This window comes from Cydia splendana, chromosome 22, assembly GCF_910591565.1.
Source record: "Cydia splendana chromosome 22, ilCydSple1.2, whole genome shotgun sequence".
Classification (NCBI taxonomy): domain Eukaryota; kingdom Metazoa; phylum Arthropoda; class Insecta; order Lepidoptera; family Tortricidae; genus Cydia; species Cydia splendana.
This window is the reverse complement of record NC_085981.1, coordinates 8,317,497-8,342,565: the sequence shown is the minus strand read 5'-3', so window position 1 is coordinate 8,342,565 and position 25,069 is coordinate 8,317,497. Positions and strand designations below refer to the sequence as shown.

General features: G+C 35.0%; 1 protein-coding gene across 1 annotated transcript in view; it reads right to left on the bottom strand.

Annotated features, from left to right (window-relative positions):
• The window catches only part of LOC134801507 (twitchin), a 159,122-nt gene that overhangs the window by 107,055 nt on the left and 26,998 nt on the right, over nucleotides 1–25,069 (bottom strand). Inside the window, 31 exon segments of the mRNA XM_063774119.1 lie at nucleotides 2,215–2,351; nucleotides 2,902–3,135; nucleotides 3,545–3,689; nucleotides 13,169–13,210; nucleotides 13,849–13,893; nucleotides 14,298–14,501; nucleotides 14,890–15,069; nucleotides 16,420–16,488; nucleotides 16,635–16,739; nucleotides 16,814–16,891; nucleotides 17,209–17,292; nucleotides 17,527–17,646; nucleotides 17,839–17,931; nucleotides 18,034–18,132; nucleotides 18,215–18,364; nucleotides 18,440–18,532; nucleotides 18,630–18,731; nucleotides 19,020–19,070; nucleotides 19,890–19,982; nucleotides 20,092–20,151; nucleotides 20,559–20,591; nucleotides 20,897–20,935; nucleotides 21,221–21,328; nucleotides 21,845–21,961; nucleotides 22,181–22,249; nucleotides 22,362–22,475; nucleotides 23,369–23,455; nucleotides 23,566–23,850; nucleotides 23,954–24,046; nucleotides 24,709–24,804; nucleotides 24,893–24,991. Of these exon segments, the coding sequence (XP_063630189.1) occupies nucleotides 2,215–2,351; nucleotides 2,902–3,135; nucleotides 3,545–3,689; nucleotides 13,169–13,210; nucleotides 13,849–13,893; nucleotides 14,298–14,501; nucleotides 14,890–15,069; nucleotides 16,420–16,488; nucleotides 16,635–16,739; nucleotides 16,814–16,891; nucleotides 17,209–17,292; nucleotides 17,527–17,646; nucleotides 17,839–17,931; nucleotides 18,034–18,132; nucleotides 18,215–18,364; nucleotides 18,440–18,532; nucleotides 18,630–18,731; nucleotides 19,020–19,070; nucleotides 19,890–19,982; nucleotides 20,092–20,151; nucleotides 20,559–20,591; nucleotides 20,897–20,935; nucleotides 21,221–21,328; nucleotides 21,845–21,961; nucleotides 22,181–22,249; nucleotides 22,362–22,475; nucleotides 23,369–23,455; nucleotides 23,566–23,850; nucleotides 23,954–24,046; nucleotides 24,709–24,804; nucleotides 24,893–24,991 (3,324 nt within the window).

Below are 25,069 nucleotides of genomic sequence, written 5' to 3'. Positions count from 1 at the left end.
AATAATGAAAGTGAAAGTAAAGATATAGATTTTAATAGTAATGACGTGACAGAAGCTCCTCAATCCGACGTCAAAGAGAAACCTGTAAATATAACTGACGACAATCCCACAGTTGTGACAATAACAAAATTCATTCCACTTACAAATCTCCATAAAGTAAAAGACAAAACGTGAAGTGGTGATACAAAAACATTGTGCAAGTTATTTTAAAATCAAGTTTATGCATTGTTTATTTAGATCGCTCACAAGAGACAGTCTTCAACCTTCAATTTAAAATTGGCGCTAGACTAAATTTAAAGTGACAACGAGATTTATAAATAATTTGATGCGTAAATGGCTGTGCTGATAAATGCCACATACCAAAACCGATTAGTATTCAATATAAAAATAACATTGAAGACTATGACTAAGACGATAATTTTAGTTTAGTAAATTTATCAATCATGTTTAATTCATTCATTTAAAAGAGCTTTTCCAGCCTTTTGAAATTTTATATCTCAGCAAAATTTGTAATAAAATTAATTATAATGCTGATATGGCGTAATTTAGTGAGGAGTGTGATGATGTTGTATGTATATAAATGTGTTTGTGTTAATGTGTTTATTTCAAAAACCTGGATAAGGCTCTATAATTTTAAGTCTTTATTTATTGTTCCTTTTTAGTCGAACCTTTACTTTCACAGCCTCCATCAATTTGGGCCAATCGGGTATCATTTCTTGGAGAGACATACGTCTCCTTATATCAAATATACCCTATAATCATAATATTTAGTTACTAATCGTGTACTGACGAGATGGGAATGAGCAAAAGCTGCATTAGTGAAAGCATCATTACTAATGGATGTGGGTTCGTGAAATGTTTAAAGATTAGGTATTATGAAAATTGTGTTTAGGCAGCTGCTTTTCGGATTTTAAGTAACATACTAACTTTTCCAAATATTTTTCTTATCAACCACCCAGCCATAATAAAGGTGTAACCAAATACGTATGGAAAAGGTTGAAATCCACGGAACATATTTTGGTAAACACTCAGGAAATTGACTGAAATTGACACTGTCAAAATTGAAAAGAGACACCATAGATTATCGAATGTTTTTTTTTAATTTTTATTCATCAAAACGTTAAGAAGTTTGAAATTCCTGAGGTTGAATAAAAGATGGAAAATAAGATTCTAAACATATATTAATGTTAAGAAAATCCCGGGTAAGTTCTCAAAAAAAATACAACGATCCCGAATTTAATTTACTTGTTAGGGTTAATGAGACTACGACCTAAATGCATATTCGTAGTGTTTCAAGAGACTGTAGACATGACAAATGGAATGAATCATGAGAATAAACTCTAGAATACCGATGACCTTAAACCAAGACCAGTTGGAAGAGTTCTTGCGTCTGTCAGCAGGAAATTTATAAATCTCAACACCTTCGGAAATGACGTATATGAAGCCGTCCTCTTCGTAATACCCGGTCTCTAGGCCCTGGGACCAAACACGATGATGCATACGATGTTTTACAGAGAACACTAAGTGTGTTTGTAATTAGGATGATTTGTAACTACTGAAGCCGTTAGATTGCTTTTCTACGGTAATGACTAATGACGCTATATCTACATGTAACTACAATAGTATGAACGTGTCTAGTTTTATTTTATACGCACTTAAATTAGAACTGCCATTATATGTAGTATAATTAAGTCCAAAAGTTGTGATCCACTTTACCCACATTTTATTACAATATTATTATTTCTTAAATCATGTATAAATTATTGGTATTTAGTTACCTATATTATGATTTACATTCACATAAAACTAGTAAGTTTGAATGTTTTAGTAAAGCACAATTTGGATGAAACGCTAATCGAAAGTTAAATAAGTTAGGGTATTTGGAGTGTATTTCAACTTTTGGAGTAGGTATTATTCAGATCCACGATGTAAGACAGTGTACATGTATGTAAGTATGAAAGTAATTTAAGGTGTATCTTTTACTTCTTCTTCGTCTTTAGAGATAAGAATATTATTAAGACGATGTACAGATTTTTCGTTGTTTATTTTATTTGCAGCTTGCCTTAATTTTTTTCCACTATCCCTACATCGTCTTACATTGTTTTTATTTTTTATATCACCACTCAAGAATTCTATGAGTACATAAATTTCTCTTAAATCTAACAAAACATTACATTTAATAAAACTATTTACATTGGACACAAAAGATTTTACCTTTTCAACTTTCTTCAGCGCTGGCACTGGTTTTTCAACCTCCTTCAGGTCACCCCAGTCTGGATCGCCGTCCGGTTTGCCCCATTTGGCATACTTCCTCTTCTTGAGCATGGCACGGAAGTCCATGCCACTGGCGTCTAAATATAACAAACATATTTCAAAGATTCCAAGCTATTTAAAAATTTAAACGAGTTCTACTCTGATGTGATCAGAGCTATGCACGTTTGAGGTCAGCAGCTAGGTAAAAGCCTGGGGGTAGTTTGAAAATAAAAATGCACTACAACAGCAAATCCTTATTCTAAAATCAACCTTGAAATGAAAACCTTTGTACATTACACGATACCTTCATGTTTAGAAACGAGTTTGTATAACTATTATAAATTGCCTATGACAACATGTAACTATCGGCAAAGAGGATATAATCTCTACGTGTCAGTCTCAGAAGTGTCAGTCTCTGTCAACATGACTTTTTACACTTGCTAACTTTTTCTCTGATACAATATTTTGTACTTTCTTAACCTCTCGACACCCCCTTGTCATTATTGCAGTTTTAAATTTAAAACGTTATTGTATTTTATTTTAATTCAAAATGAGATTTGGATGCTGGCTACCCAGGGAGCCGACGGGTCTCGAAAGGTTAAGTCATTTGACAGACTGTGCGAGCTTACATCCAGATGTTAAACTTACCGGATACATAAAGCTGCATCTCCGCCGAGTCCTCTCCATGAATATTGCTGACCACAATCTTGTATTTGCCCTCATCGTTAGGCTTGACTTTGCGCATGCACAGCGTGATGAGCCCGTTCTCGTCCGTGACGAACTTGAACCTGCCGCCCTCGATGAGCTCCGTCACGCCCTTGTAGAACTTGAAGGTTGGTGCTGGGTTGCCCTCGACTTGCACGGTCAGGTAGCCGGTTTGATCTGTCATCAAAATCATATTGCTGAAGATCATAATAGTTTATTGCAACCATGGTATTACAAGATGTTTTATTGTATTACAAGATGTTTTTTTTTATTTTAGTCATATTGGAATGAATCATGAGAATAAATTCTAGAATACCGATGACCTTAAACCAAGACTAGTTGGAATAGTTCTTGCGTCTGTCAGCAGGAAATTTGTAATCTTCATCTAAAGATACTATAATATTTAATGCTGGTTTTAATTTATTAACTTCTTATCTGTGTGTGATAATGATCCTGGTCGAATTTTTAGTCATGTTCATCTATTACGTATTTTTCCGCTCTGTGCAGCGCAATCGACCCACGATTTTTGACCACCACTAGATTTGTGTATCCTACTCGATATTTATTTTTTAAACTCTTGAATTACCTTCAACAGCAGAGTAGCTCTCCTGCACGTCCACGATGACCGGCGGCCCCTCATCACCCTTCGGCTTCAACGGAACCGAGGGTTTGTTGATGAGGTCTTCCAACTCCTGGATGGAGGGCCGGCGCGTGTCCGCCGACTTTCGCCGCTACACCGACAGATAAGGTCAGTACCATCTTTTGTTGTAGGTTAACATCGATGTGAGAGCATTGTTAGTTACTGTGTACTTTTGTTAAGGTATAAGTACAGTCGTCATCAGATATATCGGAGCGCCCGAGGTGCTCAAAAATATCTGAACAAGCACTTCAACGCATTGACAATAGAGGCGTGTTTAGATAATTTTGAACGTCTTGACCTCTCCTATATACCTAATTAATGGCGACTGTACCTAAGAAGTTAACTCTAAGTAAACTTTTTTAAATTTAGCCATTATCAAAATTATAATCTAGTAACAAATTTTTGTCAGAAGAAATTCAGAGATCTCCACAAAAGACAGTGTTATTGTAATTTAATCAAAATTGAGTATAAATTACTCGACATCATTTTGTCCTTACTACTTCTACTATAATGTTAACTTTAGTGACGATGTTTAAGGTCATCGAAATATTATCATTAGGTCATCTTATCATCTCATGTTTTCATTGTCATAATATTAGCTAATCTATTCATTCATATCACTAATATGCCAATATTACAGGGTTCTATGTTACATTTTCAAGATAGTTGAAATTCGACTTAATGTCACTATGACAATGTTCAAATTTCAGTTCGATAAAAGTGAAACATAGAACCTTGTAATATTGGGCCAGCGATATGTAGATATACTTAGACCAAAACCCAATCCTATGATAAACAATATTGTTGATACATTTACATAAATATGATTGTATACTTTTTAATTTTCTCAGTTCTGTAGTCAACGACACCATGGTTTTTGAATAATTCTAGCTTAGTTGGCGCTAAAATCTCAGTTTGTTCAATTTGTTCTATATTCAAATCCAATTAATATAAGTTTTCTGATACAATTGCATTGAGAATTAGAAGTTGTATTTCACTTCGCACCCTAATCCAACCGAAATCTATCACAGCTAACTAATCAGCCGTTATTAATTTACCGACTTGAAAAATGATATCAGAAAACACGCATTAGTTACTGTTATGACAGTTGCACCGCGTCCAAGCCACAAACACTGGACTTCCTGACAAATGTGCCACAAGTGTGGACGGTAATAGGTTTAACTAGATAATATTACAGAATGTAGCGTTGAAAGGAGCTGAAGGTTTCTTGTTGGATGTTTGGGTGTTGTATTGCGAAATCTGATAAGATAACAATATGATTTGAATATTAGTCCATCACACCTGGGTAGCACTATTACAGCCAAGTGCCACCTTGACAATGAAATAAAAAAATTAAATGAAAATGACAATGAAATAAACCATCACACTGAGTGCGAGCGTGGCCCGCTGATATAGAGATCAAATTTGATATTCAATTCATTTACTCTCTAACAGAACAGCCGGCCTAGCCAAGGTTACAATCGCTATCGCTTCGACAACGAAAAGCTTTATGTCTCTCTATCACTCTTTCATATTAGTGCGACAGTGACAGTTGCGTTTCGATCGCTACGGAGCGTAAGCTATTGGCATCTTGGCTACGCGGCCTGTACCTACTCGAAATATGATCGATTATCGCTAAAAAGTTTTAGCTTTAGCATATGTTCTTAAACATATTACTTAAACAGTCAAGGTATTAATTACCGACAGGGATAAAGTGCCAAAAATACGTAAACACTGCCTTAATTTAGGGGCAATACGACCGTATACAGTCAACGGTAAAAATATGGGTGTACAAATCATCTCAAAAATATGTCCCATAACTCTTATGTCAGTGACTTAAGAACTATCGGACATATTTTTGAGTAAGTTGTCTACACCCATATTTTTACCGTTGACTGTACCTATACTGGTAGAGAATGCCGTGTAGCATTAAGTCCGCCTTTTGTCACTGTATATTTTTTACTGTGCAATAAAGTTTAAAATAAATAAATAAATAAATAAATAAATAAATATATAGATATTTTGGCACTTTGTCCGTGTCGATATATAATACCTTAACTGTGCCTACTTTCGTTAGCGTACAAAACTGGTTGTACAATCAAACTATAGGTATAGTCACCGCACGGGATTGTCATGCCATTTAGGGTTCTTGCTAAATTGGAAATTCTATAGCGTAAGTATAGAACAACCAATTTAGCTAGGACCCTATATGGCGCAACAATCGCGGAGCGTGATGGTACGATTACCAGTAGGTAGGTTTAGCATACAATTTCAACGAATTTCGAAATTAACCGTAAGAACAATCGACTACACTGTTAACTGACAGTTCGTAAACCTTATCCGATCTATTACCTATTACCTTATAACCTTTTATTTTATTACAAAAGGCATAAGGTCCACCGCTGGACAGTTAAGAGTGTTGCTGTAAAAGTAAATTAAATATTGTAACAAAAAATATCTACATCCATCTGACAATATGTTTATTTGATATCCCTGTTGTCAACCGATTAAGATTCCCAACAAATGGTAGTTCTCAGTCAGAAGAAGCCGGTGACAGTTTTAAAATTACTCATAAACATACAAACCATATCGCAAGTGCCGCCATATTTCACAGAATGGAGACATCCCATCTGTTTCTGATTGAGATTTACGTGTAAAAATAAATGTATGGAAACCGTATTGCAGATCAAATTGAAATAGGTGATATTTATTTGTGATTTTTGTTCTGATCTCAATTTAGTTTAACCAATGTTAGTTAAATTTACGTGCTGACGCGATCGCTTGGACAGATCTCCACGGACGATCAGCGTCAAGATACCTGAAAGGTAACTTGACATCAAGCTGAGGGGAGACCTTTTCAGTGACGTTTATATTTTATACTAATAAAAGTGTTGTATTCGTTTTAAGCAATACTGTAAGCGTCCTGAATAAATTTATTTTCTTCTTCTTTCTTTTTATATTATCTCGAGATCAGATATACTTAAAAATTATGTCCAAGATGATAAGACGGCAAGAATCTTTTAGAAATAAATTACTCGTTTCAATCATATACTTTAGTTGCAATTGACGCATTTAATAAAACAGCTGAGATACGAGTAGATGGAGATAATGAATAAAAACTTCAAAAATAAAACATGACGCTTGAAATGTTCTTATTTTGGAAAGTCTTAGTTAATCATAATCTAGGGTCACCTGTGGGACAACTTTCGTACCTATTTATAAATCACTCATTTTAATATTTGCCATGTTGGTTGTGTTTTAAGTTTTTGCCATAAGTGCATGGCAGTTTGCTTTCCTTTTAACAAAGAGAGGAGTTACATATGTCTTTGCTTTTAATTAGCTTTATATGGATCTGGCGGCTTAGCACGGTCGCGTTTTTATCCCTTGTCACCATGCCTGTCACGTTCTAACAAGTATGTAAGTGCGAAAGGGACGCGCATAGTGATAGTCGATAAAAATGGAACCGTGCTGAGCCCGCTGCTGTTTTTGCCTACCTGTAGATAAATTAAAGTACAATACTGCCCTCCTAAGCCGAATAGCGCTATCTCAAAAACAAGATAAATGATTTTGAAAATGGAATTATCAGTAATACTTAGAAACTAAAGTATAATTTTCTTTTTAGATAGCGCTCTTTGGCTTAGCAGGGCAGAATATTAGTACTAAGTAGTATAGCAAAAATATAAGTACTTTTATTAAGTCTTTTTATTTATTGTTTAACGCTAGTATGTCATCAGAAGATAGTCATTTCACTAATAGTGAAAAAGATAAGTTGTACCTTAATATTTCAGAACACCTAAAAAAGTTTTTTCTGGCAATAGCTTGGTAAAAAGATTGATTATAATAATATTTCGATGACCTTTATTTATCTCAGAGCGAATCCCAAATTTTTTGTATTATTTCAGAACTCTCTTTTGGCTTTTCTTTATCTAACATATAGGTTATCCAAAACGGACCTGTTTAGGTATTTTTTGTTTTTATTTGTTACCAGGACCTTATATCTTTTGCTTATAATTTTGAGCAAAAAAATAGGTGAGTTTTGAAAAAAGTTTGTTTTTCAAAAATTTTGGAACAAGCGTTTTAATATCCATGGGAAATAGAACTTAAAAAAATGTACTTACCTGGTCGTCTTTTGGCGGTGCAAGTTTCTTGGCCACCGCTGCCATGTTAGTAACAAATAATCACACTATGCCACAAAACAACTAAAAATGTATACCATAAATAGTTTCTTAAAATCACAGTTTATATCACAGCTCCATCATTCATACATTTTCACTAAAATAAACCTATAAATAATATTTTTCTATTTTTCCGACCACACTGGAGTCCATCCATTTTTGTATTTAAATGCGTTACTTTCTTTTTATTTATATTTCTTTTATGTGTTACACCCTATTTTTGTATTTTTTATTTAAGCTATTTCGTTTTTGGATTTTTCGAATGGGACAGTTCGTTAGTATCGATCTAAAAATGGGCGCGAATGTCAAAAGACTGAAGTTAGGGTCGTGCAGACTGGCAAAGGGGTCGAGCGAGGCGCGGCGGGGGACGGAGCATCGGGGACTTCTATTTGTGCATCAGTACAAATCAGCAGACCAATTCAATTAATTATCAGATTAAGGTGAGCTATCCGTGTAGCGTGTTCTTGGTTGTCGTTGCTAATTTATGTGAGAAGTTGTCGTCGCCCGTTTCTCGCTGTTTTCGTTTGGAACTTAGTACAGGAAGTTATTCGGAGTCAGCTGTGTCTGTCATCGGGTCCTGCGCCGGCGTTTATCATCGATTTTCAGAGACGAGTCGAATTGAACTGATCGGGTCTTGGCAGCCTTCGCGGCTCATAAGCGCGTTAAGCGCTATTGACAAGACCGATAGTCGTCATCAGAATGATAGGTGTTGTGGGAAGAACGTCCTTTGTCGCGATAAATTACCGTATTGAAGGGTTGCGCAAAGTAGATTGATTGGCAGGCTGATATAAATATTAGTCAAACGGTTGTCATCGCTGGCAAAGCGCGCGCGCTGACCATTCTTGCCGAGGCGACAAATTTGGAGTTCATTCAATATTATGTCTAACTATTATGCCTATTACAGACTTATAAAAAACAATATTTTGAAAGTTTTGTATGAATTATGGTCAGCATTAGTATAACGTAGATACACTTAAACTGATTATACATCAACTCATTGATATTAGCAAAAAGAATAGATGGTATAGAGGGGCCCTGTCATTGTAAATTTTGTAGTCACTGTAAATTTACTGCCATCTATCGACACACGACTAAAACTCAAAATAAAAACGTATAAAGTTATCAAAAAATGTATATATATGGATAAATAATTTTATTATTTTTATATCATTTTGATCCATGTTCATTCACTGATATCTATGTGTTAAAATTGGTAAATATGAAACGGTGTCGTCACGCCATCTAGAGGAGGATAGGCTAAAGGTTTGTGCGGCATCTATTCGAGAATGACTTTTACTTGAATTCCGAGGCACGTTTTTTCCTTAGACTGTATTCGTCTTATACGAAGTTACATATGTCTTTGATATTAGGTTAGGGTAAAGTACCTATAACAATGGTCAGTTAGATTTTAAAGTGTCATTCTATGGAACTTGCTAACTATGTAAACAAACCGCCATATTAAAATTGTCTCTGAAATTTACTAGTGACTTTTGTTTACATAGTTAGCAAGTTCCATAGAATGACACTTTAGTAGGTAATTGTCGGTACTATGTTCCAGCAGCAATAGGAAATCTTCTTTCGCTTTCTTTGCATTTTCTAATTTATTTTAAGTTATCCATTAACGAAATATCTCTCTTTAATTTCCGGACCAATTCCTAATTTACCTACCTACATAAAACATAAATAAAATATAATTCCGTTGAGATTCTGAGGTGACTTTTATTTTAGGGCAATTATGTTTTACTTATGACAAACTGATTTATATTTAATCTCGATTTTTTGAAATTTCTGGATGTCATAAACAATAGGGATGAACGCTACGCACGTATTTGACTGATTATCGAAGTATAGCCGATTGATAAACATGCCGCCAATCAAACTGCAACATATAAAATTCTCGGAATGCTTCACCCACCTGCTGGGGGCAAGATTAATGAGGAATCAATAGCCAATGGCGTCAGGCGTGCCAACGGCCCACACCGCTCCGAGCGCTCGCGCCGCGCGGCCGCCCACGCGCAGGTATTCTGCCATTTCCACCATTGCCTGTCAATCACTATTCATTTCTTTGTCGCTTCTATTATTATTGACATCATCATTGTTTGGTCTAAATTTAACATGCGGTAAATATAGCGCTGTAAAAGTATCCCTGGTATTTCCGATTTCTGCCAATCAGTCTTTACATTTTTAATATTTGTCCTACCTTTTTGTGAAAATATTATCGCCAAAGAAATTTTATTGATTTTCTTAAGAACTTACAAAACGTTTGAGTTTTGTTTAATCTTTTTCATTTGTTAAATTTTTAGCCTAAATACTTCTGCTGTTAAAATCGAAATTTAAAAACTCGTAAACGCGTCTTCCAACTTGTAAAGTTCTTTAAAAAAATCTAAGAAAAGGTTTTTATTCTTTTTTATTTTCGTTTCACGGCAACTTAGGCTCTATGAATTCGGCAAGTGATGTTTCACTTTAGATCCCATAGTAACAGGACAATAATTGATGATTTTAATAATTGGCACATTGTATCATTAAATACCTCATTAAATCTATAACCTGATGGTTTTATTACCGATCATAACGGTAATGGGACATTTGCGTTAGTGTCTAATTAGACTGATTTACAACAACTCTTTAGAGTTAAATTTATGGGACCTGACCCAAATCCATATTTTGGCGTTCAATCTGAAACCATATTGCTCTTGAATGGGATTAAAATCAACTTGTTAACCTCATCCCATTTGGCAAATACTCTTTTAATACCGACTGCATCATAGCATACATGTTGGTTTAAGTTTTACATTTCCCGTCATCATTAATCACTATCGATTCGATATTGTTTTCGACGTGTCCTCAAATTGGTTAATTCGACAGGGCGTGTCAGCTGATTTGGAAGCTGTACATCATCCCAGCAACAGTGTACACGGCTATAACTCAGGCGAGCTGGCAGCGCCGAGCAGTAAGGGGTGAGAACGTCTCAAGAGCTTGATCTTGGCCTAATACCCGTTCATATTTAGAAGAATGGCGATCAATCATAAGTGCTATCTGGCTTCTGCTGCTTCATTAGGATGCTGGCGTCACCGTCCCTCGACAGGTGCGTTTACTGAATTATAGTTCACCATTATTGTTTCTGCTGAGAGGTTGCATGCCTTGGCTAATGTTTGGAACACGTGTCGTTATATTTGTCTGTTTTTGGCTTTTCTTTTTATATTTTTTTCCATGGTCGTTCACTGGGCTTCCATGTAAAATGAATCGGATTTTTAAATCAATAAACTCAACTACATTCACATATTCTGGGAACAGCTGTTGTATAATTTGGCTATATCGTTACTATTCTTTAGAAATGTATACCTTACTTTACTAATTTATTTCGCTTTAAAGTTATTGCGTTAATCTTTTTTGTCATTAATTTTATTATAAATGTCAAAAACTTTTGTATCATATTTATTGTCATGTCAGTTTGCAGTTTAAAACCTTTTACACAAAATTAATATTCATAACTCGCTTCAGATCTTTAATTGGCATCTACAGCAAGAATTAAAATTTATAGATCAGCAGTGCACGCATTCACCTGAGTCATCCATTAAAATTATTGTTATTCAGGTGACATATTTCTGCAGTTATTCGTTGCATTTACGTCATAGACTACAAGATTTGGCTCGGCACTGTACCCATCGGCTTATAATTATAGATATCTTTGTTTAGCTTCCGTTTCTATATTTGGAAGCACTTCATTATTTATTACAGCATAACGAATAGCATTTCTAGATAGGAATGTTTTTCGTACTTATGATGGTTATCTTTATAATTGATATTTTTAGCTTCATTAAGTTTATTCTTAATATTCATACGACTTTTTTATAACGCATTTGTGAAATCAATGCCTTCAAGATAGTGGCATTTATGTCTTATAAACCTTGAAACATTCCGAATTCCATTATCAGGTGTTTTATGGCATACCAAGTGTTAGTGTTTCATGGAACACATTATTTTGTGGTTTATGTGGAATATCAAAGCCAAACGTGCATTTGCCGGTGTTGAAGCATCATGTGTTGACACATAAACATGCGCCGGGTTACTGGATGCCACTGAATCAGAGAATTTTGCAAAAAATTGGTTAGGAACTGGCGTGCTTTAGGTATTAAACATGCTCGGATTATAGTTAGCTTCAGTTATGGTTTATGGTTAAGATATATTTACAAGACGTTAGAGTGACAATGTTAGGCATTTTTAAATTATTTACATCGATTTAACACGAGCTCTGTTCTAAATAACATAATGCGAACCAATATGTAGAATAACCGACCAACCACAAGACTTGAGACCGCCTTGCGTTTGGCCACACCCAACCCCTTTCGATAATCGAAAATTAATCACTTTGAAAAAAAAAAAACTATGTTAGACACGTTGCTAGAAGTTTTTCTCTATGACATATATATCTAAACATATATTTTCACACATTGTATACCTCTTCCGATAGTTCACCCGGCCTGGCGCGTTTCTTTTTTGGAAAAAAATTAAAGTTTAGTAAAACATTCTCTGTTAATTTGTGCATAATTTATTTTAAAAATATAGAAATAGATAAAAAAGTGTCAATGTGTGTGTCTGATGCGTTTTAAAATTAGGTACATTATTTAGTGTTAAATATAAGGTGTGCGTTTGGTATGGTATATCATTGTAGTGTAACTTAAATGTTGGTTTATTAGTGTTATAATGTTTTTAAGAGTATAGAGATGTAATAGTGGAATGTGTGTAAGTATTTAAAATGTTTGACAGTTAGCTGAAATTTAAAATAGAAATTGGTGATATTATTAAACTTAGGAAATTTCTATTAGGTAAATCTAAAGCCATTCTAAAAGTAAACTACGAAGCTTTGTTAATAAAAGAACTAGCAAATTTTTTCTCATCTCTCCTCCCACCTTTAATGTGGGTCAAATTTCAGCAGATAATAGATTACGAGCATAATTCGTATCATTTAGTTCTCTTATGAACAGTTAGCTAAAACAAGTGCTTCCAGCAATTAGTATCATTTTTCCGCTGGTCGGCAAAGCGGTCTAGTTAAACTAAATAGACTAAACTAACATCTAATAAAAGGGGGGAATTCTGAATTGGATAGAGTGAAAAAAGATGGGTACTGGGGTCTAAAAATAGATAGGGGGTTGCGTTTAGTAGCAACTTTATTTCCAAAATGGACATTGTAAGGGGTGTAAAGTTAAATGTCTAGTTGTTTGGCAATGTTGAATGTGAATACTTTACTGTAATGTTCTTTTAGTTGCCGCCCAAGACAACGCTTAACAGAAGTCGTCCGTAAGTCATGTGTGAGATAAAAAGAAAAAAATTAACAAAATTCGTTTGCAAAAGCGAGCAACGTCCACCTGAAAGGACCAGACCCAGACAATCTCACCTTTTTGTCGTCTAAAACTTCGCCTGGACGTAATTTGGTGACCTGTTGTTAAAAAATATTGATAATAACCCCGTTTTATTGTATCACAGCCTACCTATCTCCGCTGCCGAACCTAGAGCCCTATAGCCTCTCTTTAGTTATTTGGTGCATCCTTACCAGCAAGTGCAAAAGTTATTTTTTATTGTTAATTCTCCGGTTAGTCCGCGAAAAGAGTATTGAGTACTCTTCAGTTAATGCCTAACAAGTCCCTGCTTCGCAAAATTTTATTACAATTAATTTTGTGTGCGTTACGTGCTTACAAGCTGTGCAGTTTATCTGTGTGCGTACTTCACAAGTGTGTGCAGAATAGCGTGTGCTCTGGACGAGAAAACGTTTTTTAGCAGTGCCTTGGATAAACACATAAGGAATTGTCCGCAAAGACTTTGACGCACCGGTTTTGCAACAACGAAAAGGAGACGTCACTGCTGATATGCTGCGTCAAATCCTAGTGTGGTCGACCTTTAAGTGTGTTCATTTATGATTGGTATGAAGTTGTTTTAGAGGTTATGTGGTTATCCAAGACCCCTTAGACACGTGAGATATTTAACCGCGTCGAACGCAAACGCAATACAGAGAAAGTTAACTAATTACGGCATTTAACGGACAGCATTCACGTATAATATTCGCATTTTTCATTTTACCTTCTTCTCTTCGACCACCTCACCAGGTCTTAGTTTTCTATTTTCCTGTGGATTATTGTTTTCACGGTCTTAATATCGCAGCGAACCTATATAATCGAACAGGCTTTGGGTCTAGAACTAGTCTAAACAAGCAGGGATAGCGGGGACTAAAATTTTCAAAACTTACTCTAAAGCCCAGGGTGTTCCGAGAAGCTTCATCTTGAAAAGCAGATCGTGGCAGAGGATCAAAGGGTGTTAAAATGGGTTCGGCTTAAGAGAGGGTCTACACTACTAAGGGGGCTAAATCTTAAATATACTAAATACCTACTAATCTACATAGACGACACAATTTTACGGGTATCTACATGGTCTAATTAACTAACCTTTTGATGATATTTGAAATTGAAAGATAAATAAATGTAAACATATTGAAAATAATAAACGATAAAGAGAAAAAAAACTGTACGTACCTCATCGCTGATGATAAGAGACGGTCTCCTGCCCATCTCCTCCGGAGGAGGGATGAGGGAGCCTCTCCTGCTGCCAGGAGCTCCTGGAGCCAGAGAAGGTTTCCTGGGCATGTCGGGTCGGGGTGACTTTTCACGGATCACCTCGATCTTGGGAGCCAGAGTAGCAGGCTTCTCCTCGGGTGCCTTGATTTCTGGCACCTTTGGCTATTCAAAAGACAACGTATTTTGAATTAGGTACATATATTGGAAATAGTTAACATGCTTATTGATTTTTATCTGGCTCGACTCCTAAGTTTGCTCGTTAAAACGTTATTAAATTATACTTAATGTTCATCGATCAATGGGTATATGGGAAATTATTTTTCACTATATTTTTTAATTTCTCTTTAAATTACCTGCATTCCGTAAACCACATGCCGGTTTCTCAGAAGCTTGTAACGTGTAATACAAGCGGATGTCAGATTTGACAGCTTTTGTTAGAAAGAGACTTCAATTTGTATTACAACTTACATGCTTTTGAGAAACGGGCCCCTGGTCTTCTCACAATGTTTAATTTTGTAACATTGAAAGGGGAGATTATATATGTATTTACCTTAGTATCTTTCTCTGGCTTGTCTTTAGTGGTCTGGGTGAAGGTTGGCTTCTCAAACTTCTCAAGTTCCGGCCTGTCATAGTCCGCGATCTCTGGAAGGTCCTCCGCCTTCTTCTTCACGCTTGTGACCTTGGCCTTTTTGACTTCTTCTTCGACTTTCTCTTCTTTGATTGCCACTTTCTGTAAAACAAATTCGTATGATATTTCTTGCTTTTTAGTTTGTCTGTCATTTATTTTTTCAACTGATTTTTTTTATTTTATCATTTAGCTTCGTTGTATATACCGGGCGTGGCCTGTAACATGAGCAAAAAATTAAACTGTAGGCTGTACTCCTCATACTGACCAACATTTGTTCAGCGACTTTTAAAAATAACTTGTGGTTTGATTTTTATTACATTTTAAAGTTTATTCTAAGACGCAATGTTTTACGAATTTTGTTATGTTTAAGGCGTGACAAGCAACGTCAATCACACTAATATGGCGTGGCGATGGCGTCCATTGAAGATAATATTTATTTTGTATGAAAAATAGGGAGTCTAAATACTTCATAATTTTTAAAAGTTGTTGAACAAAAGTGTCACCGTTTGAGGAGTACAATCTATGTTTTAATTCTTTGCTCGTGTTACAGGCCACACCGTGTATATTCATCTTTGTTTACGTAATGACATCACATCAGAAGAATTGGAGTATGTTATTAATTATGCTATAGCATCATATATTTCGTTATACGAGCTCCGTTACCGATATTGAAGTTTTTTCTCGTTATGTTAATCTCGAATTAATATAATCACCAATTGAAAATAAAGTAGCAATTATTGAAAAAATAAACGATTGACAAACTAACAAAAATGAAGAATATTTTCTCCAAGTTTTTTGTGATTTTTTTTTTCACCATAAAATACTTACCTGATAATAAACAGAAATAGGCATACCACCTTATCTTACGCTAAACATAGTTTATACTAAAAAAAGGTTTTTAATTTTAGTAAGCAAAGCTAAAGCAGGAAATATTATTGAACAAATATAAGAGAGAAATTGTGCAGAACATATAGTTAGGGCTAAAATCGATTGCTGAGATAAAAAATTACAGGAATATATGTAACTACGTAGCTATGTGACCATGCAGGACTCCTGAAACTGTGTAAGTAAATAACAAAATACTGTCGTAACATTACACCTACGCGTACCATACTGTGCGAGTTCTATTGATGACTTGATACAAGAAATTTACGAATACGAACAATTTGTGAACAGTGGAAAAAAAAACTCGGTCCCTTATTTAATATTTGCGTGGTTACGACGAGACAAATATTAAACCAAGGACATAATTTAAGCCAATTTTTGACGGTCAAATGGTACCTGTCTAGTAATCAAAATTAAGTAGTAAGTATTTATTGGTAATTATAGTCATCAATAGAATTAAAAGTGTGCAATTTTTTTTAACTACGTAATTCTACTTGTGCGGTGCAAACAGTGCGCTGAAACGCAAATTTGGTGCAAATGTGCATTGCCGGTTGTGCCAATGTGTACCTCCTCGGGTGTTTGAGGTCCGCTATAAGCTTGTGGGATTCCTAAAGTTGCCGGTTGTTCTGCCTCAGCCTATAGATTTAAAATCCATTATTGGCGACCAATCGAAAGTGTGTTGATTGTCAATGATAATGATGTTATTAGAGCGAGTAACACCTGTGCATGTGATGGAGTTGTGTTTTGTGTGTGACTTGTGTGAGGTGTGTAAGTGAGTGTACCTGAGGAGACCACGGCCTTCGCGGACCTACAGGTCCGTGTGTCAGGTCATCTGGTGTGTGTAGTATTGGATTGTATTTGTCCTCTATTTCTGGTGTTTGCTCAGCCTGATTATCAAAGTTCAAATTGTAATATGTGTTTTGTAAGTGAAGTATGCATATAAAAATATTTTGTGTTGTACCTGTGGTATTTCTGGAATCGAATCCCATGAAAATGGTATCTTTTTCTGTTCTGGCTCTGTCGTTGACAGTGTTGGTATCTAATAGAGATTTGAGTATAATTATTAATTGTCGTAGATTTTGATAGCAGAACTCAAATCTGGTGCGTTGTGGACTCAACATTTCAAAGTGCTTAATAGATGTTGTGTGTAAGAAACTAATAGATTGTGTGATATTTAAATGATTAATTCCGTCAATTTGTGGATTTAAAATATAAATCTAACTACTGATATATTAGCTTTAAATGTGCTTGGATATAATGAGTGCAAATAATTATATAATTTGGTGTAGATATTTTAATGAGATAGATATAAATTAAATATGGTAGTATGTTAAACAGAGTTCACGCCAGGGATACCTCTGGTATTGATTTTCGCCATGGGTACGGATTGTCGACGACAATGTCAGGTGTAATAACTATAATAGGGTCATCATCCCGTCCCTAATGAAATAAAAATTCCTTTAGTTTTAAATACGTTATCCCTTAATACAAGTAATGAATTTAATAGTACCTTAAAGATTTTGACTTCAGCAGGTTCCATCCAGCCTTCTTCACTAACGATATTTTCCTAAAGAATACCAATTCGGTTAATTTTGAATTGATACATTGCCAATTTTAATTGCCAATTCATGTAATTTTTGGAATCGTATTAAATAGTCTTTTAAAACTGTTTACCTCTTCCATAGCACTGCTTGAGCGTCGATAAGGGAAACGACGTTCTGAAGAGTCGTCAGTATTTTCAACGTTGATTTCTGGCGTTTCTTTTTTATCATCCACTACCTTATCTGGTACGACCTGTTTAAAATCCCTATCGTTATTCACTGGATTTCCAAAAAAAAATGCTTATTATCATACGTGTTAGTGTATAGGTGCAATATGTGTGACCAAAAAGTGGAAGTGCGTTAAATATTTAAATGTTTTTTTTTTGTTATCGCTTGGAATAATGTTCTGCCTATTTAGCCTATTTAATACGTTATTATAATGTACCTCAGTTTTGCTTGGACGGCGCCAAGGGTATATAGAATCAGCTGGTTGCTCCATGCCTATCTTACGTTTGGGCTTCGGTTTTTCCGTAGATTCCTAATATTGAATAAAAAAAGCATATTTCAGGACCGGTAAACTTTAAAGTCAGTTTACTTTTACTTAATAACTTATTTTAGTAGGTACTTGATTGTTAATGACCTCGGCTTCTTTATTCGGGATAGAAACAGATTTATCGAGAGAAGATTTCCTGTTGCTCTCAGTTACTTTATCGTCAACTATTTTATTATCCTTCGTTTCCTGTTTAAAATGTTATACATTATAATTTACCGAAACTTTAATTTTTCTGAGGAGAGAAAATACTTTAAAATAATCTTAGTACCTCTGGTTTGCTTGGTCTACGCCAAGGATACGGAGACTCTGAAGTACTATCTTTACCGTCCTCTTTGCGATCAGTAACCTGGTCAATGGATGACTTCCTATTGATCTCTGTCTTTTCCGTAATCTTTTCATCCACTATGTTTTCAGTTACCTGTTCGAAATTGTTATTAAGAATTTCTATTTATAGATGTATAAATAAATGTGGGTTACAAAGATGGAGAGATACCTCAGTTTTACTGGAACGTCGCCAAGGGTACTTTGTCTCAGTAGGGCGATCAAGACTATCTTTACGTTTCGGTTCCACTTTTTCGTTTGGTTCCTAACGGGAGTAATGTTAAAATGTTGATTAAGATTCTGTGTAAAAGTGTGTAGGTGTGTGTATGTATGTGTATAGTGAATTGTTGGTGTATGTATACCTGTGTTTCTGTTTTCGATGGTCGCCTTGGACTAACTTTTTCTGAAGGCTTATCGACAGTACTTGTTGTTACCTTTTCTTCAACTGTCTGTTTTTTGTCATCCTATTTACAAAAACACAAGAATAAATCTATTGCACACGTGTCGTCTAAGTGCCCTGAAAACTCTTACCATTGTAAAAATAAGTGTAATGTTGTTTGTAAAAGCTATTTACAAGTTGTTATTTACTGAATTCAAACAGATGAAAAATATTATTCACTTTTGATTAAACACGATTTGCTTCATGATATATAAGTTTATTCACAGACAGAGAAAGAAGTAACAGATGCCGTCGTTTCCTCTGTTGATAAAGAGAGATAGATAGACGTGCATGTGTTTCGTAGTAGACTTACCTTAAGTTTTACTTGATCAAGTTCTGCAGGTTCCGGTTCCTTTATGCTGGGCTAAAAACGAAGTTAATTGGAAAATGAATAAGCGTAATTGGGGTTGCTATGCGTCATTCCGATTTTGGGATCACGAGACATTGTATAATGAATCAAAGCTTTACTATTTCAACTAAAAAGGGATTTACTGGGCATTTATTTTTTAGGTTTAATGATTTAATGTTACTGGGAGTAATGTCCAAGCAATCTCAAATCAAGATCAGATTATTCGAGTTCGAGTGTTGGTTCATTTACTGATATTGATTCAGGCTGACGATTTAGGCACCTGTTAAATCCCTTTTTTTTGTCTGAGACAGCTAAGTTTATACTCGATTTGCATCAGGTTCTCTAGGTCAAATGCTATGCTATGCTATGCTAAGTTTTTTGTTCTAGAACTAAACATTCCTTTGCTGTGTAATATGCTACATTATTTCTTAATGGGGAAACTAGGTAAGTATATATGTGCAAATGTTTAAGGATTATTTGCTTGGGTGTTTGCAAGAGCCTGCTACTTCTATCAGTAGAAAAAGTGTGTCAAAATAAACCATTCTATTGCTTTAATATAATAGACATAGAGTCAGACCAAGAAAAGTCTGCAACGATTTTGATAGCATGTTACGCAGTGCAAGTCTTATTTTAAATGTCAAACTTCTGTGAAATGATGACGTATAAATAACACATTGCACTGCGTGTGGTATTAAGATCGTTTCAGGCTTTTCTTGGTCTAACTCTTTATTTTTTACTTTCCTTCTTGGCAAATCTTATTAAACAAAAACCGGTTTAAAAAATAGAATGGCTTCAATTTTGACAAACTAACCGAGTAGAATTTTATATATTTACCCTCTGGGCCGTCTTTTTGAGTGTCGTGGTCTGCTGTTGCTCAGCGGCCGCCGAAACCGAAGACTTTCTGCTTTCAGCAGTTTCTTTTGTGAGCTGCATAATTTGAATTTAAATTATAAGTAACTAATGAATAAAAAAACACTTTTTAAAGGATTAACGATCTTGATTTTTTAAAGGAAAAGCTCTTTTAGAATTTGGTTACCTTAAGTCCTTTGGTTTCGACGATCGAGCTCTTGCGGCTCTCGGTCTTAACCTCAGATGTCTAAAACGAAAGAGATAGTTTAGACAATTCATTGCTAAGATATCTATGAATACGTTTACGACAGCCAAGCATTAAAAATGTGAAGAAAAATAGCTCAAAAACGTAGTAAAATTTTAAGCTTAGAATAATTTTAAAAGTGGAAAAACTACTGCCTTGAGTGAGACTTGAACTCACGGCCTCTGGATCGATAATCCAAGAGCCACCAAGACCTCATCCATAGCCAACTTAACGAAGTTAACTTGAAGCTAACTTTTAACTTGAAATATAATTCAGCCTATATATACGTCCCACTGCTGGGCACAGGCCTCCTCTCATCCGCGAGAGGGCTTGGGCTATATATGTATATAACTTTTAACTTGAAATACCTAACTATAGAATAAGCAATTTCGCAGAGGATCGTTACAAACCTCGCTCTGAACAGATGTCCTCCGACTTTCGGTCTGGGAAAGAGAATGACACAAAATAAAATTAGCACAATGATTTGTATTGGTCGATTAAAATTGCACAACATTTTTTCAGGGAATAAACAATCATTATTATAGAAATGTGTATACATATACATATGGAGTTTTCTCATGGAAACGTTTGGATGGACACATTTGGTATATTTGTGGATAGCTTGGATCACATGTAATATACAATTCAGGTTTGCTGCAGGGTACATAAATAAAGGGTCACACGGTACATGACACAATGTAGGATACATGTTTGGATTGTTGGGGTTCAATTCATACTAGCTCTGTACCTTCACTTCAAGGCGTTGCTGTTGTGCCATCACTGTGACCTGTTTAGTTGAAAGTTATATTTTTCATTTAAGTTTTATTTTATTTATTTCGTATTTCCATTGTATCGATTTTGCTCTTTTCTAAGTTTCAATTATGATAACAATACCTGTCATTTTTATTAAAATGATGACGGAATCGAAATTTTTACAAATTTGATTGGGTATTCACAACTTGTTTATATCTCTCTTCACAGAGTCATTTGGCGTGAAGTCCAACATTTGTGCATTGTTGTATTTTGTGCAATACAGTTTAAATAAATAAATAAAATAACATTTTATAATTACCTTGGTCGTTTCCTTTTCTTTCTTCTCCCGTACTGTGGGAGTTGGTGTGATCTTTTCATACTTCTCGAGGACTGGCCTCTCGTAGTCATCGACAAAGTCCAGTTCCAACTAGAAATCATTAATTTATATCAATATTTGAATTCGTATCTTTTGCGCATTATGTTTCATTTTTATTGCTATTGTTAGCAGTTAAATGTTGACCAACATAACGTCTTAAGAATCTAGTTTTAACAAAGTTTGTATATTAAAAAAAAATGACAAACCTCATGAAATCTGCTATAGAACTTAAAGTAAAATTACACGAAACATAAAACACAAAGCTTGCATGCGACTGACGTCCACAGTAACAGAACAACGACGATGAAAATTATTTCTGCTTGCTTCAGTTTGTTTCCTGGATGAAAACTATCAAACGAACAACAGATTGGATACTTCCAAAGGGTGTGTTTCATTCTCGGATATTTAGAGTGCTTGTTGGTTTTGGACTGGTATAGGGGTGCAATTGGTTTCGAAGAAACAGTGTACATAGATAGAATAGAGAGACATCGATTACAAGTGAAAAGACATCACAAGTAGGCGTGTTAAAATAGCGGAATTGACGTCACGACAGGAAGTTTTGTTTACCCCATCCATATTTTCTTTGTCACTAGTAGTGGCTTTTTTAGCTGTGTCAGTGGCCTTCTTGCTAGTTTTCTTCAGTTGTGGCTTTTCAAATTTACCAGCTTGAACGGTCAGAGGTTCCTAAAGACGCAATAAAAGCTTTAGATAGGTATCTACATTTTCAAGCGAACCTTTTTAGTGCAGGTGTCAATATTGAATTAGTGTGGGTTTGCGCAGTAAAACTCACGTTGTGATTAAAAGTGGGATTAGGATCAATATTTTACCCAAAACGTCTAACTACGTTAAAGGTAAATTAGTCACACAGTTTTTAACCATCTCAGTTGTAGATTCGTTTTGTACCTCATCATCGTCATCTTTTTTGACGACAGCTGCTTTTTTGACTTTAAGTGACGCTGCCTCTGATCCCTCCTAGAGAACATAAATTATTGACTTGTTTTAGTTAAGTCGAAGAAAGAAGGAAGTCAATAATTAATGTATTTTTATGATACTGAGATAATTAAAAATGAATAGTTTTGTATACCGTTGGCTTTTTCTTAGCAGGAGTCTTTTGGGTAAGAGAGGCGTCTTCAGGGGCGGTAGTGCTTGTCTTAGTTCGAGGCTTGGTGAGGCTGACAGACTCTTCAGTATCTTCACCCTAGCCCCCATTAAACACAAACAGTGGTTAAAGTGCTGTACATACATGTAGAAATAAGAATAGAAGAAGAAAAATAAGGAAGTGTTAAGAATATGAACAAAAGATGAGAAGATAGAATATAGATTGCAAAGGAGTATAGTGATAGAAACATTTTGATAATGTTTTACACATAAACTGTACATGTTAAGTATACAGGGTGACCTTAGCCATTGGACAAACCCTGAAATCCCACGTAGGGTTACTTCTCAGAAATGCTCTAACGGTAATCTTTATTTAATTAGAACAAAAGATAAAAAAAAAATTATCAAAAGATAATCAAAACGGTCGAAGAAGTTTTCATACTATTTATTACCTCAGGAGCTACTAACACATACAGGTTGCTCCAAAGTAGAAAAAATGGTAATTTGTTAATTTCTTCGTAACCGCTACACCGAGTGTTATGATACTTTGTATACTGGTTCTAAATACCCTAATGCATATGTACATTTCGGCTTTGTCCAATGGCTAGGGACACCCTGTATAAATGTGACAAAAGTGCTGTGTATTTAATAAAAAAGTGCTTTGTTTTGTGTGTAGGTATCTCAAATTGGTAAAGCATTGTTGAAAACAAAATATGTGCTTGAATTCTGTGCATGTACACTTCGTCAATCTGTGTTGATGCTAAATCACTACTCGATACCTTAACGAGAACTGAAATTCTCCTTAAAACGTTCTTATTAGTTACGGGTATATTAGAGCTGATAGGCTCTAGCTCTGTCTGTGAATCATTGGATATTAATGATATTATACATTAATTAAAATAAGAGTAATCTGATTTTCATAAATCGTTTACAATTTATACTAAAATAATTTAGTGTTTTAAAAATCTTTATGAATTTTGATAAAAATTTTACCTTCTTTGCCGAAGGCCTCCTCTTTATTGTTTTCTCTTCAACAATTTCAGGTTTCTTAACCTTTAATTCGGCTGCCGCGGAATCCTCCTAATTTTGTATAACATTTTTTATTAGTTTTAAACTCGTTTTCAAAACAATGAAGCAATCTTATTTAAAGCGGTAAACTTTACTGAAAGCGAGAATTCTCTTGTACAGACCGTAGGTTTAGTTTGCGCGGGTGTTTTGTGTGTGAGTTCGACATCTTCAGGCTCTTGTCCTGGCTTTGCTGGTGTTTTCGGCTTGGCTAGGCTGAAGCTCTCGTCAACGTCCATTGGCTAAACAATTGTTGTATAGTTATAAGTACCGTTTAATGTAATAAGTGCATCATTAAAAGGGCATAAGAGTTTTTTTACCTCTGGCTTGTCTTTGTCTTTAACAGAACGACGCCGAGCTGTGGCAGTTGCGGATGGTACCTCTTCAGGTTCCTCTGGCTTAACGTCGTCCTAAAGTAAATATTATTTTAATTGAATGTTTTCTATTAAAGCGTTATTTTATCATTAAAGCTGTAGTGTATAAGCTGAAGCATCGTGTGATGATTGTGTGTACCTTCTTCTTTTTCTCAATGGGTGTTGGTGTGATTTTCTCGTACTTTTCAAGCACGGGCCTCTCATAGTCGTCGACAAATTCCTCTTCCGCGACCTTTAAAAGTGTTGATCAGTTGTAAAGACAGTAGTGGAATTTAGTAAAAAAAATATATACAAAAAAGATAAGATTTATAGAAAAGGGAGTAATATAAATAAATGAAGGAAAGTAATAAGTAAAATTTACTTGTTGCTTAATGTACTTGTGTTAAAAAATTTAGTAATACGAACTAGCGTACGTAGCGAACTAGCAGTAAGAAGTACTTTTTCGGTAATTAAATATTTAATGGGAGTTCTGACTGAATCAATTCCTTTTCTTCTCAAAAAATTCTCAACTGCAGAAAACGGTACCGTTTCCTATTTTACCTTATTAACATAACGTTCAAATAGACAAATACCGCCATTGTTGCTCGATCATTCGCCATCTGTATGAAGCCAAAATACAAGCGGAACATCTTAAAGCAATAGCCATGCAGGCTGTTAGAAGCTTGCTCTAAATTACTTACTTTATGATAAACCTGGATAAAGAAGCCTCGTCGCGATAGAGCTCAATAATTAATTGAAAAGAGAGGTGTGATTAAATTTCACTAAAAACCTGAAACTTAGTGTGCCGTGTGTTATTCGAGTGATTGCGATAGATTTTTAAGAAGTGTGAATCCTTCATCACCAAACTCTGTTATGTGCATAAGTTAACTTGAATGTTATGTGTTGTGTATGTACCTCTTCCTCCTTAAGAGATGGACGTTTTTTATCCTCTGGTTTGACTTTTTCTGCGGGCTTTGCCTTTGGTTTTTCTTCCGGTTTTTTATCTTCCTCCTAAATAACAAGGTGTTCATAAATGTCTGAGCTTTTATTTATTTTATTACACTGACCGTTTAAATAATTTTATTTAGTTTTTGTATACCTTATCCTTTGTAACCGAACGTTTACGCAGAGTAGGTTTTTCCGGTTCCTCTTCTGCAGGTTTCGGTTTTATCTTGCCTCGCATCATATCAACGTCATCCTAACAAATTTCAAATTCGTGTTACTATCATGTAAAAGTAAATAATTTTATAATGTATGTATTTAATTCGAGCGTTTT